The sequence below is a fragment of the Abrus precatorius genome, unplaced genomic scaffold (assembly GCF_003935025.1).
Source record: "Abrus precatorius isolate BTA unplaced genomic scaffold, Abrus_2018 Scaffold7, whole genome shotgun sequence".
NCBI lineage: Eukaryota > Viridiplantae > Streptophyta > Magnoliopsida > Fabales > Fabaceae > Abrus > Abrus precatorius.
The window spans coordinates 27,352,721-27,380,606 of record NW_020874417.1 but is presented as its reverse complement, the minus strand read 5'-3'; the positions used below and the strand labels follow the sequence as shown (position 1 = coordinate 27,380,606).

The 27,886-nt window shown below is 28.9% G+C and overlaps 3 protein-coding genes across 9 annotated transcripts; 1 reads left to right on the top strand and 2 right to left on the bottom strand.

The window, feature by feature from the left end:
• The first annotated feature begins 394 nt into the window (after nucleotides 1–394).
• Nucleotides 395–9,366, top strand: LOC113873722 (phosphatidate cytidylyltransferase 1-like). 7 transcript variants are annotated; one of them, XM_027511988.1, is made up of 13 exons: nucleotides 408–468; nucleotides 623–641; nucleotides 1,783–1,921; nucleotides 4,677–4,930; nucleotides 5,057–5,208; nucleotides 5,400–5,541; nucleotides 6,352–6,508; nucleotides 6,772–6,819; nucleotides 6,915–7,001; nucleotides 7,740–7,868; nucleotides 7,966–8,022; nucleotides 8,765–8,848; nucleotides 8,949–9,366. In XM_027511988.1, the coding sequence occupies exons 3-13, from the start codon at nucleotides 1,847–1,849 to the stop codon at nucleotides 9,036–9,038; spliced, it is 1,275 nt and encodes a 424-aa protein (XP_027367789.1). In that variant the 5' UTR covers nucleotides 408–468; nucleotides 623–641; nucleotides 1,783–1,846; the 3' UTR covers nucleotides 9,039–9,366. The 7 variants fall into 7 exon arrangements, with proteins under 7 accessions (XP_027367795.1, XP_027367789.1, XP_027367793.1 ...); XM_027511989.1 differs by having other exon boundaries at nucleotides 418–468; nucleotides 623–636; XM_027511990.1 differs by having other exon boundaries at nucleotides 457–484; nucleotides 623–636.
• Nucleotides 9,367–10,830: 1,464 nt separating this feature from the next.
• On the bottom strand, nucleotides 10,831–12,147 carry LOC113871694 (alkaline ceramidase-like). The gene is made up of 2 exons (XM_027508793.1): nucleotides 11,894–12,147; nucleotides 10,831–11,350 (listed from the first exon to the last, which is right to left on the bottom strand). Exons 1-2 carry the CDS (start codon nucleotides 12,145–12,147, stop codon nucleotides 10,831–10,833), a joined length of 774 nt encoding a protein of 257 aa, XP_027364594.1.
• A 4,820-nt stretch (nucleotides 12,148–16,967) lies between these two features.
• Nucleotides 16,968–24,686, bottom strand: LOC113873533 (long-chain-alcohol oxidase FAO1). Its single transcript, XM_027511687.1, has 3 exons — nucleotides 24,462–24,686; nucleotides 18,800–19,072; nucleotides 16,968–18,701 (listed from the first exon to the last, which is right to left on the bottom strand). The coding sequence occupies exons 1-3, from the start codon at nucleotides 24,684–24,686 to the stop codon at nucleotides 16,968–16,970; spliced, it is 2,232 nt and encodes a 743-aa protein (XP_027367488.1).
• Nucleotides 24,687–27,886: the final 3,200 nt, after the last annotated feature.

The following is a 27,886-nucleotide window of genomic DNA, read 5'->3' as shown; positions in this document are numbered from 1 at the left end:
AAAATAATTCATTTTAGTTACAATATTTTTAAAAAAAATAAAGAATTAAAATAAATTAAAATAATGTTAAAAGAAGAAATCAATTTTAAATGTTAAACTAGAGGAAATAAATACTAATTTAACATAAGTAAATTGTTTTTAAAGATAATTTGTATCATAAATTTAATGATAATTTATTAAAACTAACTATTTTTTTATTTTCATGAATTATATTAAAAAATATTATAAAAAATAAAAATAACACTTTTTTTAAACAAGTATATGATCCACTTGTGTAATTCTAGAAAAGATTCTTTGTGCGGCAAAGAAAACTGAACCAGAAAAAAAAATTATTATGCAAATATCGTAATTATTATATCATCATAATAAGAAAGAGCCTGTCACTATAAAGACCCTATTCTCCTGTGTGTGCTGTGTATTGCCAAAAACGAATTTCTCGCTTTCTACTCTAAAGAAGTAACGCAAAAGGTTTCACCGCTTCGCTGTGCTTCTTTGCTTCTCTTCTATTCTCTCCCTCTTTTATTATTCTTACATTCCTTTCTTCATCACTTTCTTCATTTCTCTCTCTCTCTCTCTCTCTCTCCCTCTCTCTCTCTCTTCGTCGTTCGTCGCTCAGCATCAGCAGAACCGAACCAGGTTTCGTGCGTTTTACCATCTCACTGTCGTTTTTATATGCGTGTATATATCTTCTGGTTATTTTTCAGTTTCTCTGCTTTCAAGTGTGTTTTGCTCTGATATGGATTTGACTTGATGAAACTGTTGTTAATTTTGAATCTGAAAGTCTTTTCGTCTACGAGATTCGGCACTTGAACGTTTTGCTTTCTTTGCTCCCTTGAATTAAATAGAGGAAATTTTAGTTGTGCACATTTGTGTTTTGTGGAACATCTTTGTATGCTTTTGGCTTCGAGTAATTTGCGATCCTCTGCAGGGCTGATGAGTTTATGAATAGGGTGTGGGAATATTTTGACTCTGGTAATTCGAGCATGTGGAGCAGTAATGCAGGATTACCGCAAATGCCTGTTTATTTATAGGGAAAGGTTGTGTGAGTGCGTTTTATTGAATAGATAGTAGACTGGACTATCTGGTTAGGGATCAATAGTTCTTGACAATGTGGTATTACTCAAAACTTGAAAATTTTGGGAACACTTGCGGGAAACGCGCCAGGGTTAGGGTTTGGAATGAGTTTTTGACCTCGTTCTGGTAACGAGCAATGGATACATTTACATGTTAATTATCCATGAGGAAATGCCCCTGGATAATACCAATTGACTACTACTTCAACTACTCTCTTCAACTATGCCTCTGCATTTGTATTTAGTCATAAGTCTTGCATTAATAGATTGGACAGATGTTGTCAATTCACTGATCCTGACAAAGGATGATAAATATGCATTTGGGCATGTATTCCATGTTGAAATTAAACTTTGCTCGGCTTTTGTGGTTAGTGCTTACAGATGGATGTTTGTGTTTGACTTTTTGTTTTTCTTTATTGTTTCCTTTTTAACAAAAATGCAAGAGAACGACAAACTTTGCTTACCAAGCTAGGGTGAGTGAAACCAAAAGGTGTTGATGTTTTTTTTCTGTGATTGATGATGCTTCCCTGCTCAACATTTGAAAGTTTATATAGTTACCTGCATATTTGTTATACTATGACTTTTTATCCTCTGAGTTTGTGCTATATAATGGAAGCTAGTTTGTCTGGCTTCTAGCTTGGAAGATTTACCGATTGGATCATATGAGATAAATATGTTGATTATGCTTCAAATAGAAATTACTTTGCAGGTGTCTATCTTCTGGCTACACATGTGCACTGTCTTCCGATTTGGTGAAATCTGACTGAAGAGCAATGCAGAAGGATACTAGTACCACTGCCCCATCAACCTCAAGTGGTCGAATTAGGCACCGGAAACGCTCAAATGAGGTTAATTGTTTAAAGTTTGATTTATCCCTTTAAATCTTCTTTTGTTTTTGTCCATTTTTAAAAAATATTTTGTGTTAGTGCATTTTATCATAGTTATAGAAATTGTATGAGTTGATATGATTCACATCTCAATTGACACAAATCAAGTTGTGAATTGGAATATGGATTGAATTGCCATAATCGTGAAATTCTGATAAAAAATGGCGGTTTGTTGCTGAAAATTATTCAGTTGCTGCCATGTCTTGTGAGCTGCATGGAAAGATGACCCACACAAAACATTCAACTTTTTTTTTGGTTTTAGAAAACAGAGGTTGAAAAGGCACAGTTTTGTTCTATATTAATTATAGTCAGTGGGAGACTGGGTGCCTTGGTGGATTCATTTTCCATTTATATATACTGAATTTATCATAATTCTTCTTTCCATTTACACTGTTCAAAGGGCGCCAATCTCTCAAACTTCAATATTGAGCACTATTTATTGAGCTGTGACTTATGTTTTTCTGCTTCAAACTTCAATATTCATTTTCTGTTTCGATATGCTGACTTGTGATTTTGTTTTTTTATTCCTATATTGAGTGCCATACATTCAATATGTTGAAGTCCAACATCAACTATAAGGCTAAATAAGAGCTTATGAAGATTAAAACAATCCTCACCTTATAAGCTAGCTTTTGAGGTGGAGTTAGGCTTAAAGCCTAAATTCCGTATGGTATCAGAGTCTATCGTAGATTTGATATTGAGCCACACTTTACTGAAAAAAAAAAAAAATCTTGCTGGCATCATGAAGTCCCATATCGATTATAGACATGATAAAATAAGAATTTGTAAAGGTTAAAGTAATCCTCATTTTACAAGCTAGTTTTTGGAATTGAGTTAGGCTTAAAGTCCATATTCATCAAAATAAATTATTTATGACATATTTGAAGTTATTTTTATCATGATTTGGAATCTTATGATTTGATATGATTTATGATTCAAAAATTAGTCTCAACCAATGTTTTTGAAATTAAGATCTTACTTAAGATTGAGAAGGGAGGGTGGGGTACATGATTGTAAACATAGGATCATAACAAGGATCATAAGATCTTACCAAAAATACAAATTTATACTGAAAAATATATACATATGCATAGAAAATAACATAGATAATGATGACAATCATGATCTGTGTTGTCGAATTAAATAATATTAAATTAGATTGCATACAAAAAATGGAATTATTAGGGTAAAAATAAGAATTAAGACAAAAAAAAAAATGAAAATAGAATAGAGATGGAGAATGGCGCTACAATCACAAGATTAAGCCCAAGGAACGTTTGCTAGAGGAGTCTTGACTTCTTGATAAGATAAAGGAAAATTAACTCACTTAAGAACTTAGAATTACATGTTCTCACAAGAGTGTTCAATCTCAAATTATTTTTAAAACTAATTAAAAGTTTGTTTACAAGAACTTATATATGTCTAGCATTCATAAACTAACATTAACATAAACTATAATGAGCTTCTTATGCTAACAAACTCAAATTTAAATAAACTAAATAAAACAGCAAGTTTTATCTTAAATAAAAGCTAAAAATAAGTTATGTCTAACATTAAAATAACTAAACTAAATATAGTAATTAAATTCTAATGGAACCCATTAGAGTGCAAGTTTTCCAAGGATTTGTAATTGACTAGAATTTTTCTAATTCCAAATTGAATCTACTTTCAAATAGGGCAGCAATCATTTTCTCTAAGTTTCTCTTTATCCTCTTTGTTTTTGCCCTTGTCATTGGTCTTTGAAGTCCTTTCAATGCTTTCGAGTTTTTGTTTTCGATAGGCCTTTGATTCTCATTAGATAATGAAAATAACTTTCAAATCACATCCTTTAACTAAATGTAAATTTCAAATATTTATAAGTTTAAAAACCAGTATAACAATAATTAGTCAAGTAAGTAATAATAAATATTTCATGAGGACTATAAGTTACAAGGCCAATATAAATATCCAATTGTACTACTGGACTTAGAATCCACGAGCCCAGCCAAAGAAAAAGAGCACAATAGACTGATCAGAGAGCATGCAGTTGCAGATAGCAACTGTATGGCACTCAGTCACAAACAAAAGAAGCAATTGCACAAACAGGGTGTAGTTGCATACAGTACTCAACAAGTGTCACAGAGAGCACTGAGCAGTAATGCCTTGAAAACGAAGAAACCCAAGCAACAACACAAAACAGAGCTCCCACTCGTAGAGAGCACAAAGCAGCACTGTAGTAAGCAATTTTGAAACAGAACGAGAAAATGTTTTGAACTAGGTTTCGTGTTGTCGCACCAGACCAAGGGGTTTACACTTAAAAATTGGGTCAGAAAATAATGGAAGACAGTTTTTTTCAAACTGTTTTGTGAAATCCGACCTGGAAATCCATCACCATGTAGATCAGATCTAATCATAGATCTTATGATCTTGCCAAGAAAGGTCATGAGCCGATGCAATCCTGCAAGGTCATAATCCTTCAAGCAATTAAGATCTCTAACGCCTTTAAAGATCACAAGCGATCTTACAATTATGATTGCAATCTTGACAACAATGGCCTCAACAATTCATGATTTGAATTGTAATTAAATAACTTTGCATTTTTATTACTATTTGGTTTCTTCTTGATGATGTTGTCTCCATTGATGAATTTGATGCAATAAGCTGAATCCCTGCAGTATTTTTTTTGAAAAGTTTGTTTATACTATTTGAAGGTGATTCTATTATGACTTTATCTTAGGTTATTCCGGAAGTTAGCAAAGCAAACGGATCCCAGTTACTTGTTGATGACAAAAGCAAATACAAGTCCATGCTAATTCGGGCATATTCATCCATTTGGATGATTGGGGGCTTTGTGTTGATAATCTATATGGGTCACCTCTACATCACTGCAATGGTTGTTGTTATCCAAATCTTCATGGCCAAAGAGCTTTTCAATCTACTCAGGAGAGCTCATGAAGATAGGCAGCTGCCTGGATTTAGGCTATTAAATTGGTATCTACCCTCACAGAGAAGTGCATTTATTCTTTTCACAATAAACTATCTACTAAATGGCCAGAAACATTTATCTTTTGAATAAATAAAATTCATTTAGTAACTTGTTTCATTGGCATATACCAGGCATTTTTTCTTCACTGCAATGTTATTTGTTTATGGACGTATTCTTAGTCAACGCCTGGTTAACACTGTAACTTCAGACATGGTTTTATATCGATTAGTGAGCAGTCTTATAAAGTATCATATGGTCATCTGCTACTCCCTGTACATTGCAGGTAATTTATGGTTATCAATTTGTTCTTCTAATGTTCATTAGCCAGTGCTTGTGCAATGTCTCTAGCAGATGCCTGGCAAATTTCAAGCTAGTATTTTTTTTTATGATTTTGATTTTACTGGCTATTTTTCAACGGTGTGACTTGTGAGGCTACTAATACTTTGGTTATCTTCTCTTTTATTGTGTGTGCAGGATTTATGTGGTTCATTCTCACATTGAAGAAGAAGATGTATAAATACCAATTTGGCCAATATGCTTGGACACATATGATTCTAATTGTTGTATTTGGCCAATCCTCATTCACTGTGGCAAGCATTTTTGAAGGAATTTTCTGGTAATATAGCCTATAAAAGGAAATGATTGTTTATTAACTATGTTAAAAAAAAATTTCTTGATTACTTTTGGAGGATTCTCTTTTGCCTGACATGATATCATACTTCACAATGCTGCTTCTCATGCATGTAGACAACTTTTTTGGCCAGATTTTTATGTTATTGGACTTAAGAAGTTAAAGATCTGTTCATATAAATTGATATGCAGATCACAGGTTGCAGTTGCATATTGTTAATGCTTTTATAATTTTCCTGGCAATTATTTTCTGTATATCAAGCATTGTCATCGTATATTTAAAGTTATGCTCATCGGCCAACAGCTTCTGTTTTTTTATTGCAAAACTTATATGTATGTCTATCCAAATTGAGGTTATAATATTGAAGCATTAAATGAAACCAATTGAAGTTAGGAAGTTACAGGTTCGTGAAATATGTGAAAACTTATCTTTGGACAGGTATTTTTTTAATTTTCTTTCTCCCTAGTATTGCATATGATTTCCTATATATTATCACCCTAACCTCATATTCACACCTCATCTATTTCTCCCATTTACTTTTTCTTGTTGAAGGTATTATTTTAATTATTTTCCTCAATAAAAGTTGTATCATTTACTGATGATAATGGCATCATCTTAAACTGCTGGGATTTAAAGTGATTATATGTGTATGTATATTGTTTCCATAGAATAATTTTGTTCATATATTTATTGTGCGACTGTTGCTTTTAGAAGACCTGTTCTACTCCATTGCTTTTATTTGCATTGATGTCAATATCTTGTTCGTTTCCTTTAACACTTGGGCTTACTTTACAGGTTTCTTCTTCCAGCAACACTTATTGTCATTAATGACATTGCTGCTTATTTCTGTGGTTTCTTCTTTGGAAGAACCCCTTTGATTAAGTTATCTCCAAAGAAAACTTGGGAGGGTTTTATTGGGGCATCCATTACCACCATGATCTCTGCATTTATGGTGAGCATAATTTCAATTTGTTTATGAATATGCAACAGTTCGACTGGTGTTCATATTTTGGGCTCCGTGGGGGAGGGTGTTCAATTGCCATCAAACCAGAATCACTTAGTGATTTTTTATATTCCTATTATATCGCAACAGCAAAATAAACTGAGAAAGCTTGATCAAATTCATGGCAATTAAGTTTCTGCTGAAGTTGCTATACATGAATCAAGTTATTCTTAACAAGATACTAATATCATTGTGCAAAACTCATTTTGTAGCTTGCTAACATCATGGGTCGTTCTCAATGGCTAACATGTCCAAGAAAGGTAGCTCCATAATATACCATAACTAATTGACATATTGTAAGGCATTATTCTACAAAAAACTGATTAATGTTCACATCTCTGGCGATAACGTTCAGGATTTGTCAACTGGTTGGCTTCACTGTGATCCTGGTCCACTGTTTAAGCCAGAATCTTACTTGTTACCAGGATGGATTCCTCACTGGGTAAGCAATTGAAATTCAGCTGAACTTTGAATCCTATGACTTTCATCTCTATCTATACTTGCCAGTGTGTACTGTGCACAGTCGAACTAGTAAAAAAATTCTCCAAAAACAAAATTTTGGACGCCTCTAATGGAAAATTTTACTTGCATAATGCAGTGAATGATTAACTCAAATCAGCCCAGTCATTCACAGGGTAAATTTTTATCATGAATGTAGTAAAGAAAGCCAAATTTGAACAATTCATTTCAACCTTTGTTCTTCTTGGATATAGGAGATGTTTGGAAGAGTTTGTGCTTATCTTATGACATAAGCACTTATCTCAGTGCTTGGATAAACTTATAAAAAGAGCTTATGACTTGCTCATAAACTGTTTTCATCTTTTATTTCAGTAAGCTTTGCACAGTACGTTAAGAAATAGCTTATGTGGAGCTTAGTGCCCCATCTCTTCTTTGATTTCCATGCACCCCTTAAGCTCTTATGACATAAGTTCTTATGTAATAAAGACTTATTGAATAAGATTTTATGTTGTTTATCCAAATGTACCCAGAATTACCATTAAAAATGCATCTCATATGTGACATAGGGTAAACCAAATTTTCTACCAACCACTAAATGTTAAATTTTTTTATTTCCACATTCCACTTCAGCTTATAAAATATGACCATTCTGTAATCACGAGATGCCAATCCAGATTTCTGGAACATCTGAATGTGACACTATATATGTTGTTCTACACAGTTTGGTTGGAAAGAAATATCAATCCTACCAATTCAATGGCATGCTTTATGTCTTGGCTTGTTTGCTTCAATTATTGCACCTTTTGGAGGCTTCTTTGCTAGTGGTTTCAAAAGGGCTTTTAAAATAAAGGTATGCTCTTGGTACTTTTGTTTTTCTGATCAGGAAATGAACCAATATCATCCATTTTGGTCAGGTGTAACAGAGTTGTGTGTTCCCATTTTTGCAGGATTTTGGTGATAGTATTCCAGGACATGGTGGAATTACTGACAGAATGGACTGCCAGGTATACTCTCTTGATGTTTCAATCTACAAAATTTATTCTAAATCAGTAATAGTTTGTCTACTTGGGAATTATTTATGCTTGTTCATCCTTGTAGGAAACTTTTAATCATCATAATACATAAACTAACCATGATTTTCTCTCCCGTGTCTCTGCCTTCCCCCAAAAATGTTTTAAAAGAGAGAAAAGGAATTCCTAGTTAAACAATGATATAACAATAAAGATGATCTTGTACATTTTTTTTTTTTGAAAGCGGTGATCGTGACGAATATATGGATAGAACAGAAAATTTATATTCACTTAATCCAAGTGTGAAGTCAAAAACATCCAGACAAATTATCTTTAACAAACTCACCAAGAAAAAGGATCTTCAATGACAAATAAACATGTGAAATGGTAGAAATCTTGGTGGTCCAGTTTAGTGAGTATGAATGTCAAATGCATACTGTTTAGAACAAGGTCTGGTTTAATAACATTCTGATAGTGGTTGTAGGTAATTTGTGCAAATTTATATTTATTCACTTGTATTTTTGGTGCTTTTAGTATAATAACAGACTAAAATTTGCCTCTCCTCTCTCCCTATTCTTAACTTTTCGCCCCCCTTTACATTCTGCTGCCTGTACACTATTTGTATTTGTAGTCCTGTTCATTTCATTAGTTGAGGCCTAGGACCGGAAGTCAAAACCATCCTAGCACCCCCAGCTTTGACGCATAAGTCATATTTGACCAATTTGTCCTGATGTAGATGGTTATGGCTGTGTTTGCGTATATATATCATCAGTCATTTGTTGTGCCGCAAAGTTTCTCTGTTGAAATGATTTTGGACCAGGTATTACATTTATTTTACTATATATATTACTTTGTATTTCTATTTAATCAACATTTTAAAAAAAATGTTTAATTTATGGTACTACCGCTGGTTGCTTCAGATATTGATCAACCTAACATTCGATGAACAAGAAGCTCTATATAGGAGGCTTGGGGAAATTTTACAACAGGGGATTCAAAGGATGTCTTAGATCCATGGTAAGGTGTATTTGTTTTATCAACTTCTATTGTATTCCTTCACCTACAAGAGGAAAGGGAAAGATATGCTCTGTGTACATGTGTGCTCTATCTTTTGAGTGAAACGACTCAAAGGTTCAGGAAGCTGTCGAGTATGTGTATAGTTTATCTTGACCGTTTGTTTCATTATGTTTTTCTAGCTCGTGTTGAATATTTAATTGATGCCTTTGCTTGAACAGCTACCGCTCAATCATGTTCTTAAAATAATTCACATGGCAATTAGCGGAAAGTGAAAGCTTTTACTATATTCAATTCTTTGAGGAGAGTGCTCACATTTTCAATTACCTTAACTGCAGTTTGAATCGGGTTTGATAATGTATTCTAATGCAATAAATAATTGTTTTATCAAATTTTCCATTTCGCTGGTACTCCTTTTTCTACATATAATCACTATGGTTTTGGCATGCCTCGGGTACCCCGTTGAGTGCGTATTTTTTTTAAGAATAATTATAAATATTATCTTTTATATATACAGATCTTTTCAATTATTGAATGACGACAGTATGAAATATTTTGTAAATATATATTTTTAAGACAATAAATATATTGTACACAAAGTAATGATTTTTAAAAGAAAGTTACTTTGTGAAATTTAAGATCTTCACTTTTTGTAATGATGTGGCCGTCGCTCCTTATTATTGTCTTAAGAAGGCCTATTGAAGACAAAAATATATATTTACAAAATATTTCAAGACATTTACAAAATACTTTAAAAAGTGACGGCCACATTTCTTTTTAAAGTAACTTTGTACAATATATTCTCAATTGAAGATCTTTTGTAAATCACTCTAACAACGGAACGCCTCTATTAATTTATGTAATTGAGAATCTTGACCAAAAGAAAGTTATGGATTCTGGGAAACAAACGGACTTCTAGATTCGAGACGGCCACATAAAAAACAACACTTCTCGACCTGTAAAAGCAGGGAGTGGGAGTTTCCTTCGCAATGAACAAAACGTTACTTTCTTTTGGACGTTGTAATACAGTGAGTTGAACGGAAGGCTGAGATAAGGAGTGACGTATGTATGTTTTCTTTCCTTCAATGTACAACCAGTGCTTCGCAGAGTAAGCCAGGTTACTGGTATTTGTTGACGCTTACACTACCACAAGAAGGCTGAACATTACGAACATTTTTTTATTAGCTTATTTTACATTTTAAAAAATGCTTTAGTCAATGTACTCGAGTGCTTTTGATCGAATGCAAAATAATCTAATCTATTCAGGCACCAAGAAAAGCTACTCCTTAGCTGTAAAAACGAATATGAATTACAACCAACACTTTTTTCGGTCACATAGAACATAATTCTCAACTTGCTTTGAAAAGAATCATAACAAAGTGGCTCTAGCCAAAAGATACAGGGAAATGTCATCAAATTCCAAAATTGTCTGATTTCTTCAGTAAAATTCTCACGTTTAGCTTCACAAATAAAAGTTAACAACATACTCAAAAAGTCACCTAGAAAGGGTTACACAAATTGTTAGAATAAAAATGTAGGGTGATTCATCTGAGAATCGAACAACCAGTACTGCAAAATTTTGGGTTGTCATAAATAGAGTTTTGTCCAGACTCATGCAAGCATCCATATAGTGTGGCATAAATATGGTACCTGTCCTACGTGTACAACAAAATATATAAAAAATAAACAATCATTTAAGCCACTCTAAACCAGAAAAACAAAAAGCCGAGAACATGGATAGTTAACAACTCTTCCAAAATGTATCATAACATAAACTTTAATCTCGTATCAGTTTCTCTTGTTTTTTGACTTCTCAATCTTCACATAGGGCAAAACACCCATTAAACGGACAACTTTTGGAGACCACCCACGTTGTTGAGCACGGCAAAACATCAAGAATGTGTTTGCAAAGTAGGAACTGAAACCCAAGAAGACATGCCACAAAGCATGACATTGTAGATTAATTGGCCAACGGGATATCTCCTCGCAGAAAACACGATCACATAACCAAAACAAAGTTCCTAATACAAGAGTGGCTACATATAGCTTCGCAATCCGCTTGGCAGACACATCTTCAGTGTAAATGCAGTACTTGTACATTCTTGGAATGCAAAGGAGACAAAGAATGACATAATGAAGTTTGAAGCCAATATCAAAACGAAACACTGAATGGGCTATGGCAAAAACAGCACCATATAAAACTAGGAAGATGGGCATTGTTCTGCGGTAATGCCAATCTGGGGAGTAAAGGATGTAAATGTACAGAAGAATCTCCCACACCATTGGAGTTTCATCACTCTGCTGTTGCCTAAATTCAAGAGCAACAACTGAAGAATAAATAAACACCCAAAACAAACACGTGATAACATTATGGCTACAATATCATATTGATCTCTCTTTCTAATCCAGTTGAAAAGAAAACACTTTCTCCCTGTGATAAAATTTCGTCTAACCTATGGAAAAACAGAAATACGAGGAAAGAAGGGACTCTGACATAAACAGACTGCTACTTTAAATGCATAAGTGGCTTGTGTGCATCATAATGTACCTTTGATGTATGCCCATGTTAACAACACAACAACAATCTTATCCCACTTGATAAATCGGCTACATAGATTACATGATACCATTGGATTCATCGAAAGACGCATTACTATACCAAAATCTCGTTCAATAATGTATGATATATTCCATGCAATTACCTTAAATCTGAGTTCTTCAATTATTCAACTAACATTTGCATAAAGCGCCAAACTCATTTTGAATAATGCAAAATAACTAAAATAATATGAAAATCGCCAACCAAAAATTGTATAAATTACTGCAAAAAATGATAGAGATCAATACTTACACATGTTGTAGTGTAGCATGGTACAACATGCTTCCAATGGCAATTGTCATATTTGATACCTGAAGAACACTAAATCTCTTCTCAAACCGTTGTCTAAAGGCATTTCTAAGACCAATGAGAGCCAAAAGAATGGCTGGAATGTTGGATATTGTGTTATAAAATTCTGCAATATAAGATGAATATGCATAATTCTTTTCACAGCACTCGGTAGTTGATGTGACTGGGCCCCAGAAACTAGATATCGTTTTTGCCATTTTCCTTTACCACCAAATGATTTGTTTATCTAATTACTGTATTTAAAGCTGCAGAGTTCGCGAACTCCTGCAAGTCGTGGCAACAACCCAAAATAAATCAGTCCCACAACTTGTTTATAGGGATGGAAACAATTCAGGCAAGCAGTTTTCATATATCATGTAGATCAACAAGTTAATTCACATAACCGTATTAAATCAACACAACATGAAAAATAAAAAGGAATGTTGCCAATCCCATTTTAGTTCCAAGTGCAAGTGAACAAAGTAATGAACCTGTTCCTATAAAACCTACAAGGGTCTATATAAGAATAACAAAGCAGATAAAACGCAACAAAAACCGCAAAAATCCAAGCAATGGATATTGGAAAATAGCTATTGATGAAATTCAAATTGTCCAACAATGTTCAAATTCCATAGTCTAACACACCCGAACATCCGTACATTAAAAAAAATAAAAAAACAGGTCAACTTTTAGCTACCACAACGTTCACTTCTTACCATGAATCCCATAGAGCAAACATATTCGTTTCAAATAACAATTTCAACACAAAATACACTAATGTAGGTTCGAAAATATGACATTGGACTAACCCATTATAACCGAAGATAGAGATAACAATTAGAATTTAAAAAGAAAAGAAAAATCCTCAGACCAATAAACGACCAATAAATAATGAAACTTGATGCGCTCCAATTGTACCAAATTTGCAAAGACGATCCAATCTGAGCCCTTTTTGTTTGTTGTGAACAAACGGGAATCAAAAAAGAAAAATATGCATAATGCTTGGAAAACACATACAGAATAATATATATATATATATATATATATATATATAAGAAAAAGAAAAAGATGCATACTTTGGAAGATTAATGAAGAAAAATGACGCGATTGTGCAGAAGTACGTAGATCTCATTCTGGGTTGGATTTCTCTCTCTCTCTCTCTCTCTCTCTCTCTTCTGTCTCTTCTAACAGTAATAATATTCGATCAGATAAGCAGAGGCATAGGACAGACAACCTCTTTTCCTCGTACGGTACGAGCTTCCCAAATTCAATGTTTTTTTATTTTTTAATGTAAAATAAATAATATTTATATTTTTAGTAGAATCTTATTTTTTTTTTAACATAAGAAAAAACGTAATCCGTCAGTAGTAGGAATAGGATGACACAGAGAGGCATAAACGGATGGTCATATGATGAAAGAAAGGATTAATGATTAAACAGTGATAGGGTGGGAACCGTTAATACCGTTAGAAGAGTGAAAGAGAACGTGATTATGATTGTTGTCGGAGACAGAGAGTGATACGTGGACGGCCATTTCTTCTTCCACTTTCACTCAACTTCCCTCCCTCTATTAAGCTCAACCAACACCATTTTTTTTTTAATTTTAAATTCATTTTGGAACTCCAATTTTCTCTCCCTCTACAATTTCTCTCTCTAAAAATGACCCTATTTTGCTTCATTTTTCTGGATTTCTTTCCGTGTTGAGTTATATATATATATATATATACACAAAAAAATTATTACAACTTAATTGTAAAATTTACAATTATGATATAAAATTAGTTATAAAATTTATTAAAATAAACTAAAGGAGATTATAAAAATTATAAATTATTTTTATAAATTCTGTGTAAGATTTTTCAAATGTTTCCTACATTACATATTTTAGAATATATCCTCTGAGCTTAAGTACATTTCAAATAAAATTTTCAATAAATACTAATATGAATTAAAAATTAAGTAGTAAAATAAAATAATGGGAGTGTATTGAATTAGAATTTTAAAGGACTTTTTTAATTAAAAAAGTTGTGTAAATTTTAAAAGACTTTGTATGATTTTTATGACTTTTAAGACTTTGCAGTATTATGTAAGACTTTAAAATTAAGATTTTAATGAATTATGCATGACTTTTAAGCCAAGATTTTAATGGATTTTGTGGACGTTATAGAATTTCATGAATTTTTAACCTAAAAAGTTCAACATTTTTTTCATATATTCAAATTTAAAAAGAGTCAAAGACAAAAATAATAAAAAATAACAATGTCTGAATAAATAATAATAATAACTCTATATAATATCATGTCTTTCTATATAGCATTGACTCACATATCCATAGTTATATTAGTCCTCCAAACATTAGCATTTTCTTGCTCTTACTTCTATGTTTGAATAATAGGCTCAAAATTATAATATTCATTAATCGATAATGTTGAATATGAAGGTTCGTTCATCGGTTCAATTGAAAATTCATCAAACTGGCATTCTTTGCAAAGAAAGTTATGTAATACTGCACATGCTAACACAAGTCCTACTTGTATCTTAAATAAAAATAGAAGTATTGACTTAAAAATTGTGAACCTTGATTTAAAAATATTAAATATTCTCTCAATCACATTCTTTAAATACGCATGATGAAGATTAAACACTTATTTGAATTACTAAAATAACATATATTGAAAACTAGTTATATAAAAATACTTATTAAATTTATATCTCACCTAATAGGTACTTATATAATTAAAAATAATACTATAGCCTTGTAAAAGGTTTAATTGCTATATATATATATATATATATATATAATTATTTCTATATTTTAAACATTCACTTATTCAATTAAAAAAAAAAAGCTATATGATATAGACAAATATCTCAAATTCAACAATTAAAGGTGCTAGTTAACAATTTGAAGATCTATAATTGATTGTAGATATCATGATATCAATTTTAGCTTTCACCCTTTGTCTTTTTTTTATGCGTGTTATAAAAAAATTACTATTTAAAAGTTAAAATCTCAAATGTTTTCTATGTTATATATATATATATATATGAGGAACAGTCAATGATAATGTTATTTACATTTTTACCAAATAGGAGAATGAAATAGAAACAATAGTAGAATATTACATATGAGCAGTAATGCAGTATTATTAACAGAATGAAGAAGACAAAAGCATAGGAAAATAAAGAGATAAAAAAACTTACCTGAAAATTCTTGAAGCACTTGAAAAATCACTACAAATAATCCTCCAAAATTTGATAGGTTTGGATGATATTATTTTATGAATTTGGTATTTATAGATACCAATAAAAAGTCTTTCAAAATCCATCTAATACAACAATCCTTTAAAATCCTTATATTTTTTAATACCAATGAATTATTTTTAAGTTGTAAAAAGTCTCAAATGAATACCAATAAATTTTAATGAACTCTTTAAAAAATCATAAAAATACAAATTAAATACTATTGAATTATTTTTAAGTAACATAAAATTTTAATTAAATATCAATAGACTTTTTTACTTAAAAAATGTCTTTTAAAATCTTATGAAATCCTAAACCAATACAACAAATTTTTTTCATAAGTTAAAACTAACTTATATATTAAAACTGTCTCATTTAATTAACTTCTTTAAAATATTAAAAAAAATATATTTTTAAGTTTATAAAAACTCTATTGAATTTTATATTAATTTATTCCTATAAAAATTTATCCAAACTTTTCTAAAATGTTAGACAGTGTAATACATAAATGCTTTACATGTAGTCTCAGTAATGATTTTAAATAAATAGTATAAAATATAAAGCCCATTGATTACAGGGATCATGTATGCAATGGAAGGAGTTTTCATCTAAGAGGAAAACAAAGAATATATTATTGAATATATTCTTAATTATTAAATAAAATTGATTAAAAAAATTATAAATGTGTCATAGAAAATAGATAAGAGTTTTTTTTTCTATTTTTTAAAGTAAAAAAAAATCATTTATTAACATAAATTTCATTTTTATATCAAAACAAAAACAAACAAACCCTAATTCTTTTTTAGTAAATTTAAACAACAAACTCGAAGAGTGCTGTCTTCTTTTGCTCGAGCGAGAAGAAACAAAAGTTCAGTTCAGATTGCAGAATAGTATAAGTTTGGTGTGCATTCGACATTACAGGTGAAGGCGCTGCATGCCCCAAAGCATTAGACTACTTTCACTGATATGTTCTTTGGTTTATAACTTTAGCTTTTTTCCTGATATTATTATCTCTTTTATATATTGGACAAAATCAAAATATTTCTATAACTATTTTATTAAATCATTTTAAATAAATGTTAACATGATCCATACATCGCACGGGTACCTCTGATTACTGGAAATGATAAAATAGTTACATTCAGATATAAAATTAGTTTGTAGTTCTTGTATATAAATTACTCTTGTAAGCTGATTGATTCGGTGTCAATAATATTCAGTTTTCATTTTCTAATATTAATAATTAAATATGAAATTGTTAAATCGATCAATGAAAGAATTAAAAATTTAAGAAAGACCCGGTGGTAATTATCAATATATATATATAATGATTAATAAAAATTTGGATTGATTTAATAAGACAATAGTAATGTAAAATGCAGACGCATTTAAAATAATAAATTTCTATCTCGTGCATTGCACAGGTGCAAATAAGTCATGGACATAAACTTTCTAAATAAAACCCTACATGTACATCATACTAGTTAGTGCATGAATGAGCACGTAGGGTAGATACTCATGCGTAGCTAATTAGTCTGTGACTAATATTAGCATATACAAATTAAATATACTAATTAATCTAGCAAAATTTCAGTGATAAGGTAATTCAAGAATGTAAACTAAAAAAATGGAAATAATTATAATATTGCTAAGCACATATTCATGGCCCAAATATCTTTTCAATTCAATGTTTCCAAACAACCTTTGCTACTATTATAGGATCTTGTGACGCCACAATTTGTTCATCTACACTGGCAAGGACATGCTTGAACAACAAACAACAAACCAACAAATTTTATTTTGTTTTCAAAAAGGCTGCAATTCCCTTTGCAATACAATATGCAGTAGACTGAATAGTTATCATGGGATTAACACCAACTGCAGTTGGTAGCAAACTGGCATCACACACAAACAGGCCTTCTGCTTCCCAACTATGCCCATTCTCATCAACAGCACCTTCCTTTTCAGTCATGCCCATCTTACAACTCCCCATTTGGTGTGCAGAACTATAAATACTCCATTTTTCTTCATGTGACATTGACCCTCCTGTTGCATATATTGATTCCACAAACTTCTTCACTTCCTTTTCATTATTCCCATTACACTCAATTCTCTGTCCATCGCTTCTGTGGGTACCTACTTCAACAGCTCCTGCTGCTACTAGAATCCTCAGTGCCTGTTGTAGTCCATCCTTGATGTTCTCTTTGTCTGATTCATCTAACTCATAATGTATCCTACCCTCACTCCTAACCTGTCCAGAACCCTTGTCCCTAATAATTGTGATCAATTGCACAGTCCTTGAATATTTGAGCATTCTTTCTTTGAAGTCAAGTCCAGACTTCCAAGGAAACAATGTAGAAAATGCTCCAGGCCCCATTGCTGGAGTTTCAACTATAGCTTTTACTTTGGAGTCCTTAGATAGCACCTTGTGGACAGAAGTGATTATTCCTCCCTCATAGTTTTTACCCTTGAGATCAGAAATTGAGTCTGGAAAATATCCCCATGCCATTAGCACTGGATGGAGATGAAGGTTCTTGCCAATGTTCTTGTTCTTTAATCCACTTGAGATCATTAAAGGGGGTGTGGAAAGAGCCCCACATGCTGAAACTGTCACATTGGCCTCAACTTGGAGTTTCATAGTGATATTGTTTGTTAGAACATTTGCCATCACTCCTAAGCATTTCTTTCTTCTTCCACATCTTCCCTTGTTCTTTCCCAATATGAACCTTTCAGCTTTGCATCCTGTTAGTATTACTGCACCATGATCCACAGCATCAACAAGCCATGTGACTTCAGTTCCTTGTTTTTCTCCTCTTCTACAACCATAGTTGCAAAACCCACAGTAATGATGTTCTGATGAGTTTCTTGGCACATAATCAACTTGCAGGCCAAGATTCTTACAACCTTTTCTTAGTACTTGGTTCTGGAGCCCTTCCTCTACACATTTATCTGTTACACCAATCCTTTGACACACCACATCCATGGCAGAAAGATATTCACGGCTTGAAAAGAGTGATAGCTTGTAATTCTCTGCCCATTCCTTGAGCACAAAATCTGGTGTTCTAATAGATGCTGCCCAATTAACAGCCGAACCACCACCCACTGTTGACCCTGCAAGAATTGCCATCTTCCCATCCCATGATGCAAAAGTTCCTCCTAACTCATAAAGTTCATTCAAAGAGGGCCCTTCTAGAGAAGAATAATCACTTGGAGTATAATAGTTACCCTTCTCAAGAACAAGCACCTTCAAGCCTGAACTTGCAAGAACAGCAGCTGCAACTCCTCCACCACAACCAGACCCAACAATTACTACATCACATTTGATTTTGAGAATGTTGTTCTTATCATCCACAGAAACCTCAAGGCCTTTCTGAGCAAGAGACTGAGACAGACTCAATTTACTCTCTTTCATAGCTTCCACTATTCCCTTTTCAAGAGGCCTCTCTTTGTGAACGTTGCATGTGTTCCCCTCAATGTCAACATGATATCCCATAGCTTCCCATGCTGGGTTTTCACCATTGTCATCACACTGCACACAAGTAAAGTGATCATTCCATAGCACACACATTGAGGGAAGAAAAGAGAGAAACGTCAATAAGAGTTTATGAATGAAGAAAGTGGCATTGCCTGAGAGAAGAAAACAAAGTTGCAAAGGACTTTGACGTAAATGAATGCAAGTCTTATCGGTGTGAGGAACCGATGCTTGAGCCATTTCTGCAGAACCTTTTCTCTGTTGTCTAAGGAAATGTTTGAGAAGCTATTGATGAAGGGCCATTTGTTACTCATACAGAGGGACCCACATAGCAACAAAGTACCCAACCTTGTTGACAGCATCCATAGAATCACTCTCACCAGTATCACTGCTTCTTTTAAAGCTCTTTTCATCAATATCTCTGCAATCTATGCACGTTTCAGATTGTTAGATTGTAATTACCAATTCATAAATTAACGCTTCTCTTACGTTAAAGTGTGTATACAGACTACACATTTACCCATGTACCAACTACTTTTCCAATTGAAGTTTCTATACTGTTTTCTCTCTGTACAAGTTATGGTGCAATCAATTTTCAAACAATTTATTTTTATAAATTATAATAAAATTTTAAAAATTTATAAAAATCATAAATTATTTAATAGAAAAAAGTTATGCTACAAACTTTTGTTTAAACTTGACATTTTATAAACAACATCTAATTTATAAAGTAATATTAGAAGTAAATATTTATTATGTTAGTTTTATTTTTTTAAACATTATATTTTTGTAAAATGGTATTTATTTTTTTTAAGTTAAATGATAATAAATATAAACTGTATTTAATAGAATGAGATGAAAGTTGCAAATTTATAACTTTTAGTTAAGAAATAAGCTAAAAATTTATAACTAAGCAAATAACTTATAAAATTAAATTATTTAACGAATTTATCATAAAAAATATTTAATAAACTAGTTGTACAATAGATTGATTTATATTAAATAATTTAATAGGACATATAATATTATATTAATATTATATTAAAATTAGATATAATTTATTTTATCACATTTTATGAATAAAAATGATATTATTAATTTAAATAATAATTTAAATTTAACATATTATATCAATAAAAATTTTATGAATTGATTTAAATAATTTATTTTTAATTTTAAGAATATTATTTATTTACTTAATTTATTTTTTATTTAATAAAATATAATATAATAAAAAATAAAAAATTGGAAAAAAATTATTGTAAAAATAAAAATAATGAAATGATAATAAATTATTAATGTATTAGAGTTTTAATTGTGCAAATGATAAGTTTTTAAAGATAAAAATATTAATAACGAATTTTTTAGATTTAAAACATTAACTTTTAAAAATTATGATTTTTTATTTTAAATTTATTAAATAACTCTATAAATTTATCGATATAGTCCATAATAAACTACAAATTACTTTTATCAAATATATATTCATAATTAAGAAAAATAAAATAAGTATTTTTAAAATAATTAAAGTATAATTGTCATAAAGTCATATACTAAAACAATTAATGTTTACAGTTCGAAAAACTATGGTGAATATTTACTCCATTATATTCTAACGATACGATAGTGAGTTAATCTTAACTGTAACTCTCTATTTGTTCAGCAACAGCGAATTTCGAAGCTCATCTGCAAAGAACGGCACAAGGTTAGGTCAAGGCAACATCTTGCGTCCCGACCCTATTTGTTGCAAAAGCTCCGGCGGAGAAGCCGCCGTACAGTTTATCATCTCCGGCAATGATGATTTTGAGGTTCGATACAACTGTTCATTTTTTTTTCTTTATTTAGCGTTTTTGAAAAATTAAGGAAATGTTTTTATTAAGAATAATGTGATATCATCATTTTTAAATAATTATAAAAATATTAATAAAAAATACATTAATATCTTTATATATTTAATTTTATGTTTTTTAAAAAATAGAAAAACTAATAATAGAATACTGTAAAATAATTATTATGTAGATACAAGTAAATAAATCAAAGATTTAAATAAAAATAAAAATATTATGATTAATGTCAAGAAATGTAAGATAAGTAAATTGAAGCAAATTGAAGAAATGTCAAGATGCTTGCTAATATAATATTTAAAGGAAAAACAAAGTTAAAAAAAAATGAATTTAACTATAAATTTGTCAATATTCAGAGTGATGATTAAATTAGTAAAAGTAATAATGACATGCGTTCATTCATATAGGAGTTAGTAAGTCCCAACTTTTCTTGACAGAAATTCAAACAAGAATTTTATGACCATTTAATGATTTTGAAAATTACGAAAAAAAAGCCGCAAATAATAAGAAATAAATTAAAGATTTGCTGGTAACTATAACATTAAAAAAATGTATAATCAATTTAAAAAATAGAATCACGGCGAGATGGCATAGAAAACACGAGATTCATTACATTAACTACAGAACCTAAAGTCGGTACATTCATTATAAATCGTGAAAGCTTATATGACAACAATAACCACGAATCATATACTTCTATTTATCGCATCCTAAAACGGAAAAGATACGGTATATATATAAAAAATTTACTACAACTATTCAATTTATTTAACAAGGATGAAAATATGTCAGACCATACCTTACTTTACATAGATATAATTTCTAATATAATTATTAAGCTTATTGTCTAGTCTATTATTTATTAAAAACTTTATTTTTAACTTAATTTAGCTTATGTAAGTGGCCTAATCTATCTGAAGCTTGTTAAGTCTGCTATAAAAAAATATTTTAATATTAACAAAAATATATTTATTTTATTATTAAATTAGTTTATATATTTTTAAATTTTTATCTATATTATTAATAATTATTAAATTATTGTAACAATTTTTATATAATTTTATAAATAATTTTTAAAATATTATTTAAACATTAACTATAAATATTTTATATTATAAAACTTTTATATTTTTATTTTTCTTAATTTAATTTTATAAAATTATTAAAATATTAATTATTTTAATTATTTTTTTATGATAATTATATTTTGTTTGTGTAAAAATATTTTATATTCAATAAATAAAATTATTATAAATACATAAAATTAATAAAAAAAATAACACTCACAAAATTTGTTGAATAAATTAAAAAAATTATTTTATTTTAAAAAGTAAATAAATATCATCATTATAAAAATTGTAGATAAAAAAATATTTATATTGTAAAATTTATAGATGCAGAAAAATAACATATGAGCATATTAAGAATTAATAAAATTTATTTTAAATTAAAATAATTTATATTTTTAAATTTTTATCTTAATAAAAAAAATATGTGATAAAACTTAATAAAAATTTAAATTCAATGATATATATATATATATATATATATAATGACAATAATAATAATTATTAAATTAAAAATAATAATTATAAAATATTTAATTTTATTTATTTCATTAATTTTTTATTTTAAATTAACAAATATACATAAAATTAATTACACTATAATATTAATATAATATAAAAAATATTATTAATATAAAATATTAAAATATATATTTATATATTATATATAAATTGACAAATTAATTAATAATATAATTTTTTATTTATATTATTTTTGTTCATATAAATATTTATTAATTATTAAACTTTAAATATATTAACAGCTATATTTTTTAAAAAAAAATTTATCTATATTTATGTAAAATTTATTAAAAATAATTATTTAAAATTTAACATATTTATATTTAAGTTTGTGTTTATGTGTTGTAGATTTAGTGTCTAAAATTTTTTTATAAGTAGTTTGCTAAAAAAAATTATACTATGAAAATAAAATACATAATAAGTTATAAAAAGTATATATTATTATATATAATTTATTTAAAATTATATTATTTATATAATTTATTATATGATCTTATTTTATATATATATATATATATATATATATATTGTATATTAAATATTTTATCTTATTTTTTTAATTATTTTTTAATAAAATTTTAATTTTAAATAAAATATAATTTATATTTAAATAATATTTATTTATTATAAAAAATAATTAAATATTAATAATAATAAAATTAAAAATATAAAAAATATTTTAGTATAATATTATTAATTTATTTTAAATTTTATTTCGTTTAATTTTAGTTGTCTTTTATTTCTGTTCAAAGACTTAACTATTTTTTAATTTATTTAAATATAATAAATATGTTAATTTATTATTAAATAAATTTATTATTTAAAAAATATAATCATATATAAATATTTTTAATTTTTAATAAAATATAATTTTTATTTATTATAATTATAAATAAAAAATTATAACATAATATATTAATTTAATAATAACAAAATTAATAATATAAAAAAAATATATTATTAAATAAATTTATTATTTAAATATATTTTGATAATTTTATTTTTAAATTATATATATATAAGCATATTAGATTTAACAGAGCTCAAGTCTTATTTATTTAAATAAACTTTAAAAAAAATTTAAATTTTATTTATTTATTAAAAAGACTAACTCAAACTTAAATCAGACCAAACCGTAAACTTCCATAAATTAATCTAACCTGTTTTTATCGTATATATTATACAAGAAAAAGAAAGATACAATATTTAATTAAATTTCACTTTGAAAAGGCAACATTTTTTTATAACCTGACAAGGCAACGCTTATTCCTATTTAAACGAGATTTTGTCAAATCTTTCTTTTATTTCATTTTATTTTTGAAAAAAATAAAAAATATATTTTCAAGGCCATTTACAATATTTTTTTCTTGTAGAAATATTTATATTAATTAATTACTCTCTTTTTTCATTTTCTCAAGAGTCAAGATTAATTCTTATATGACTGTCATTGACTTAAAAAGTTTAGACATTATAAAAAAAAATTTGGGTTAAATCAATTATGATCTAAAATTGATAAAAGAAATGTCTTTTGCACATAATTGAGTTTGGCACCGGAGATTATAGCATAGTTATATTGTCAAGAAGAAAACAATACTACTTAATTAGGAAAAACGTAGATGTTTGTCCACTTCAATGGTAACCAACACGCTGTCGACCATGCGTGCTATCGTGAATGGTAAAAGATGTGACAAGAATGTTAAAAAAATACAATTTTCAACCTTACTAGTTTCATGTTATTTCAAATATCCCCACCGACAAGTAAAAAATAATCATATAATAATGATATTTCTAATCCATCTTGTACATTTTTTGTTTCCTCCACTTAATTATTTCATAAACTAGTTAATATATATGGTGCACCTTATAAATGTTTGATTGTAAAATAAACATATATCGACAAATATTATTAAATTAAAATAAAATTTTGAATGAAAAATTAAAAACATATTGCATGATTATATTTTTATTATTAAATAAATTTGTTATCATATTAAAAATAAACTAAAGAGATTTTTTAAAAATAAAAAAATAATTATAATTAAAAGTAAAAATAACATTGAATTAAAAGTATTAAATGGTAAATGCAGGAAAAGTAGTGTATCTAATTATTAAAATTTTAAATAATTAATAAATAAACTTTGTTATTATATATTAAAAAGTGAATTATCAGATGAGAGAAGATGAATTCGCAAATTACATTGCTTTACAGAATTAAGAGTGACGAATACATAATTGAGATGTGTTATCTGAAATCTCAGGCTCCCTCTCCTTATGAGATAAAATAAAAACATAGGGAAATTATATCTTAACAAGGAATTATGCAGTTGATTAAGTTAGTGTGAAGATGACAGATGATGAGACAGTGGAAGTGAAGAGAGTGGAACCTGGTCAGGCACAGAGAATTGAGATCCAGAAGCCTTCCAAAAGAAGTGCAAAGCCTTCGTTTTAGGGTTATTTTTGGGAGTGTGAAAATGTTCCAACTGCAGAGGAGGCAACAGAGTCTCACATATGCTTCCCAGTGATTCCATCTCAGCTGAAGATAATTTGTGTTTCTGTTTTCCTTCTCCTCTTCTTCCACCTCTCAGCAAAGGATGACACTCTCCTTTCATCTCTCTCTCTCTCTCTCTCCCCACAAATTAAGCACAATCAATCACTTGAGGAACTCTATGCTATATAATTGAATAATGAACAGAGGCATATTTATAGAGTGGAAGCTTTTCTTGTATTATTAAGTAAAGACAGCTATGAAAGACACACGCCTCTCTCCTCTGTATCGAGAACAGTGAGTAAGTGTGTTTGGATATGATATTACCTAAACCCAACAACCTTTCATAAACTCCTCATTGCGTCCTTTTAGACGCTTTTCTCAAATCTTCTACCATCCACGGCTAATCAATAATCAGTCAGACCGTAAACTCCTTTTTCCATTTTTTCTTATTCCTATATATAAACCCCTGTCTCTATTTTACGATGCTAAGATTAAATTATTTTGTCTACTTCTTCATATTTTTCTTTTTAATTGTATAATACTTATCATTTAATCATCTTACATGTAATATATATCGCTTTCACACATTGAAAAGTAATAAAAGACAAAAAAAAATCTCCATAAGATATTTTCACAAGTCGAAAAAAAAATAAAAATGCCATGTGCATGATATGTTTACAAGGCATGATAGACAAATTTTATTTTATTTTTACTTGCCATTTATATTTACACTTTTAACCAATTAGAACTCATTGTAAATATGATATTTGTATTAATTATTATAAAAATTATTAAATTTTATTGATATTACAGTTTATGATTAACGATAATATAAAAAAAATGTTTACACTATTAACAGATTTAAATTAAATTTGATTAAAAATAGTCTAATTTTATTAATTTTTATTTTTCTCTTCCAAATCATTTGAAATTTTCTCTTAAAATCTAGTTTTCCTTTATTTGGAACATTTATGCGTCATTTCCAATTATAGATTTATTTGTATTAAATTTCTGATTTTTTTTTCACATGTTGAAAGTTTCAGAAATATGTTCGATCAAAAAATCTCCCAATACTAAAGAACATATTTAATACTTCACATATCATGAATATTTAATACTTATCTTAAATATCAAAATATTGATATTACATATGACTTTGTATATAATTTTTTCACACATGTAGAAATTTTTTCAAAATTAGAAGAGATACTAAAAAAACATTCCACTCTGAATGTAATTATGTGCAAAAGAAAAAGTTAAAGATATTCAGTAATAAATCATTTTTATATCTTACATTATATATATATTTTTTATTTTAGAATTAATCTGACAAGGAAATGTGAGAAAAAGAAAAACTAATCAGACCAATCTGTAAGTTACGGCAAAGCGACCTAGATTACTAATATTAAATAATTTTATTATCTTTTATATCCCTTGAGCTGGGATTCTTATATAAATTTTAAGATAAATTTAAAATGAAGTATCCATATTTTCCTCCTTTGCACCAACTACGAATATCTTGTTTAGAAGTAGTGATTGTTGTCCTGGAACATGCTACAATTTATTGCTAAAAACAAAAAAGAGGGTCTTCTGTTTCTTTTTGCTATTTGTCCTCTCTCAAAATAGAACTTCCTATTTTTGAACACTGATGTGGTCATGCTTAAAACCTTACGAAAATCAATAATAATTTAATTAGCTTTCTAACCTTTTTTGAACACTTTCTTTTACCCATTCACTTCCCTTTTTTTTGTGGCATTCTTAACTACCTACAACCAACCTTACGTTGTAGAGTTGGCATAACGTTTCAATAAAGAGACTTTGTCCACTTCCAGAGGGATCCTTCTTGTCGAATGGGGCATGAACAGAGGCCTTTTATAGTTTTGCCACCCTCCATGGTAGGAAGGAGTTGGGGGGGGGGGGGGGGGGGGGGGGGGGGGTTATGGTTCATAAATTATGGACAAGTTACGGTGATTTCTACTTATTTTTTACTCTCTTTTTTTAAATTTATTATTAGGTTAAAGTTGGACCTTAAGTAACATGAAACTATGTTGATCCAAGATATAACATTCAATAAATAAGATAATGACTTCTGTTATTAGTTATTTTACTTAAATTTTAAACTACAAATTAAGTTAATTTCTCCACAATAAATATAAAATTATAACTACATAATAATTCACTCTTTTGTTAATGTTCCATAAAAGATACCATTGTAAATTATCACCCACGAATTTAGTAGTGTAGGTACTGAAAAGAATAATAAACGAGAGATAAATGGAGAAGAAAGAAATATAATAAAATATCAATTAATAAACATAAATTTCTTAAAATAAAGAAGTTAATATATTGTTTATTTTTCAAGCCAAGTGACCCGGTATTCACCAAAATCCATTTTTACCCAACATCAAGCTAGGACGTCTTTGAACATTAATAAAATTTTCTTTTATTTGAGGATAAGATCAAACTGGATCTAAAAATATTTGAGTCTCGAGTACCCTATAAAAATGAGTAATAACTTTAAACTAACATATAAATTTTTAAAAACATCTTTTGAATTAGTGAAACGCATATATATTATTAGTCTTTGAATGTTGAAAATAAATTGGCACATGTGTCAAATAAAATGAAATAGTAAGCAGTGAGTAACTCCATGAAGATTGTGTTTTGGTTTTTAATTACTAACTCACAAAGTTTTTGTTACTTAGACTAAATCTTGAGAAGAAAAATTAGGTTTGTATAACAAAACACAATAGCAAATGGAGCAATTAACAATGAGGTAAACAAAATTGTTGTATTGGTTCAATTCAATTTCAATTCATTGTTTCATCCTCCTATTAAAAATTTAACTAAAAAGCAAGAATCTGCATATTATATATATGTGTGTGTAAACTATATATTTATATAATATTTTTTAAAAATACGTTTTTGCTTGATAGATTAAGAAAACACTGTTTCTTATCAGAATTTTCTACCCAAACTAACACATTTTAGTTATGAAATATTGTTTATTCATCCCATTTTCCCCCACTGTTGGCTACAACAAGAAAGCTTTTAAGTATATATATACCAAAAGATAGACAAGTGGCCGTACGATACAAAAGCTTGTCATAAAAATCTTAATAAAGCAATCAATGAAATACCAGCCAAGCATAGCAATCTATCAACAAAACCACATACTGCATTCCCCCCGTGCCCATGGTTTATTATCGAAACTTTTTGTAGATAAATCCACTCAAGTTACATCTATGGCTCAAAAGGATAATAAATATTTTTTAAGATATATCAATGTCATGATCTTATTACTATATCTACTCCTTTCCC

Coding starts and splice junctions, on each gene's coding strand:
- LOC113873722 (XM_027511994.1), top strand. CDS start 1,847: ATGCAGAAGGATACTAGTACCACTGCCCCATCAACCTCAAGTGGTCGA. Junction 5,542..6,351: donor ATTTTTGAAGGAATTTTCTG/GTAATATAGCCT, acceptor CTTACTTTACAG/GTTTCTTCTTCCAGCAACAC. Junction 8,023..8,764: donor CTGACAGAATGGACTGCCAG/GTATACTCTCTT, acceptor GTCCTGATGTAG/ATGGTTATGGCTGTGTTTGC.
- LOC113871694 (XM_027508793.1), bottom strand. CDS start 12,147: ATGGCAAAAACGATATCTAGTTTCTGGGGCCCAGTCACATCAACTACC. Junction 11,351..11,893: donor CATGCTACACTACAACATGT/GTAAGTATTGAT, acceptor TCTTGAATTTAG/GCAACAGCAGAGTGATGAAA.
- LOC113873533 (XM_027511687.1), bottom strand. CDS start 24,686: ATGAAAGGAGAGTGTCATCCTTTGCTGAGAGGTGGAAGAAGAGGAGAA. Junction 19,073..24,461: donor AATTCTCTGTGCCTGACCAG/GTTCCACTCTCT, acceptor AAACGTGCATAG/ATTGCAGAGATATTGATGAA. Junction 18,702..18,799: donor ACTTTGTTTTCTTCTCTCAG/GCAATGCCACTT, acceptor ACTTGTGTGCAG/TGTGATGACAATGGTGAAAA.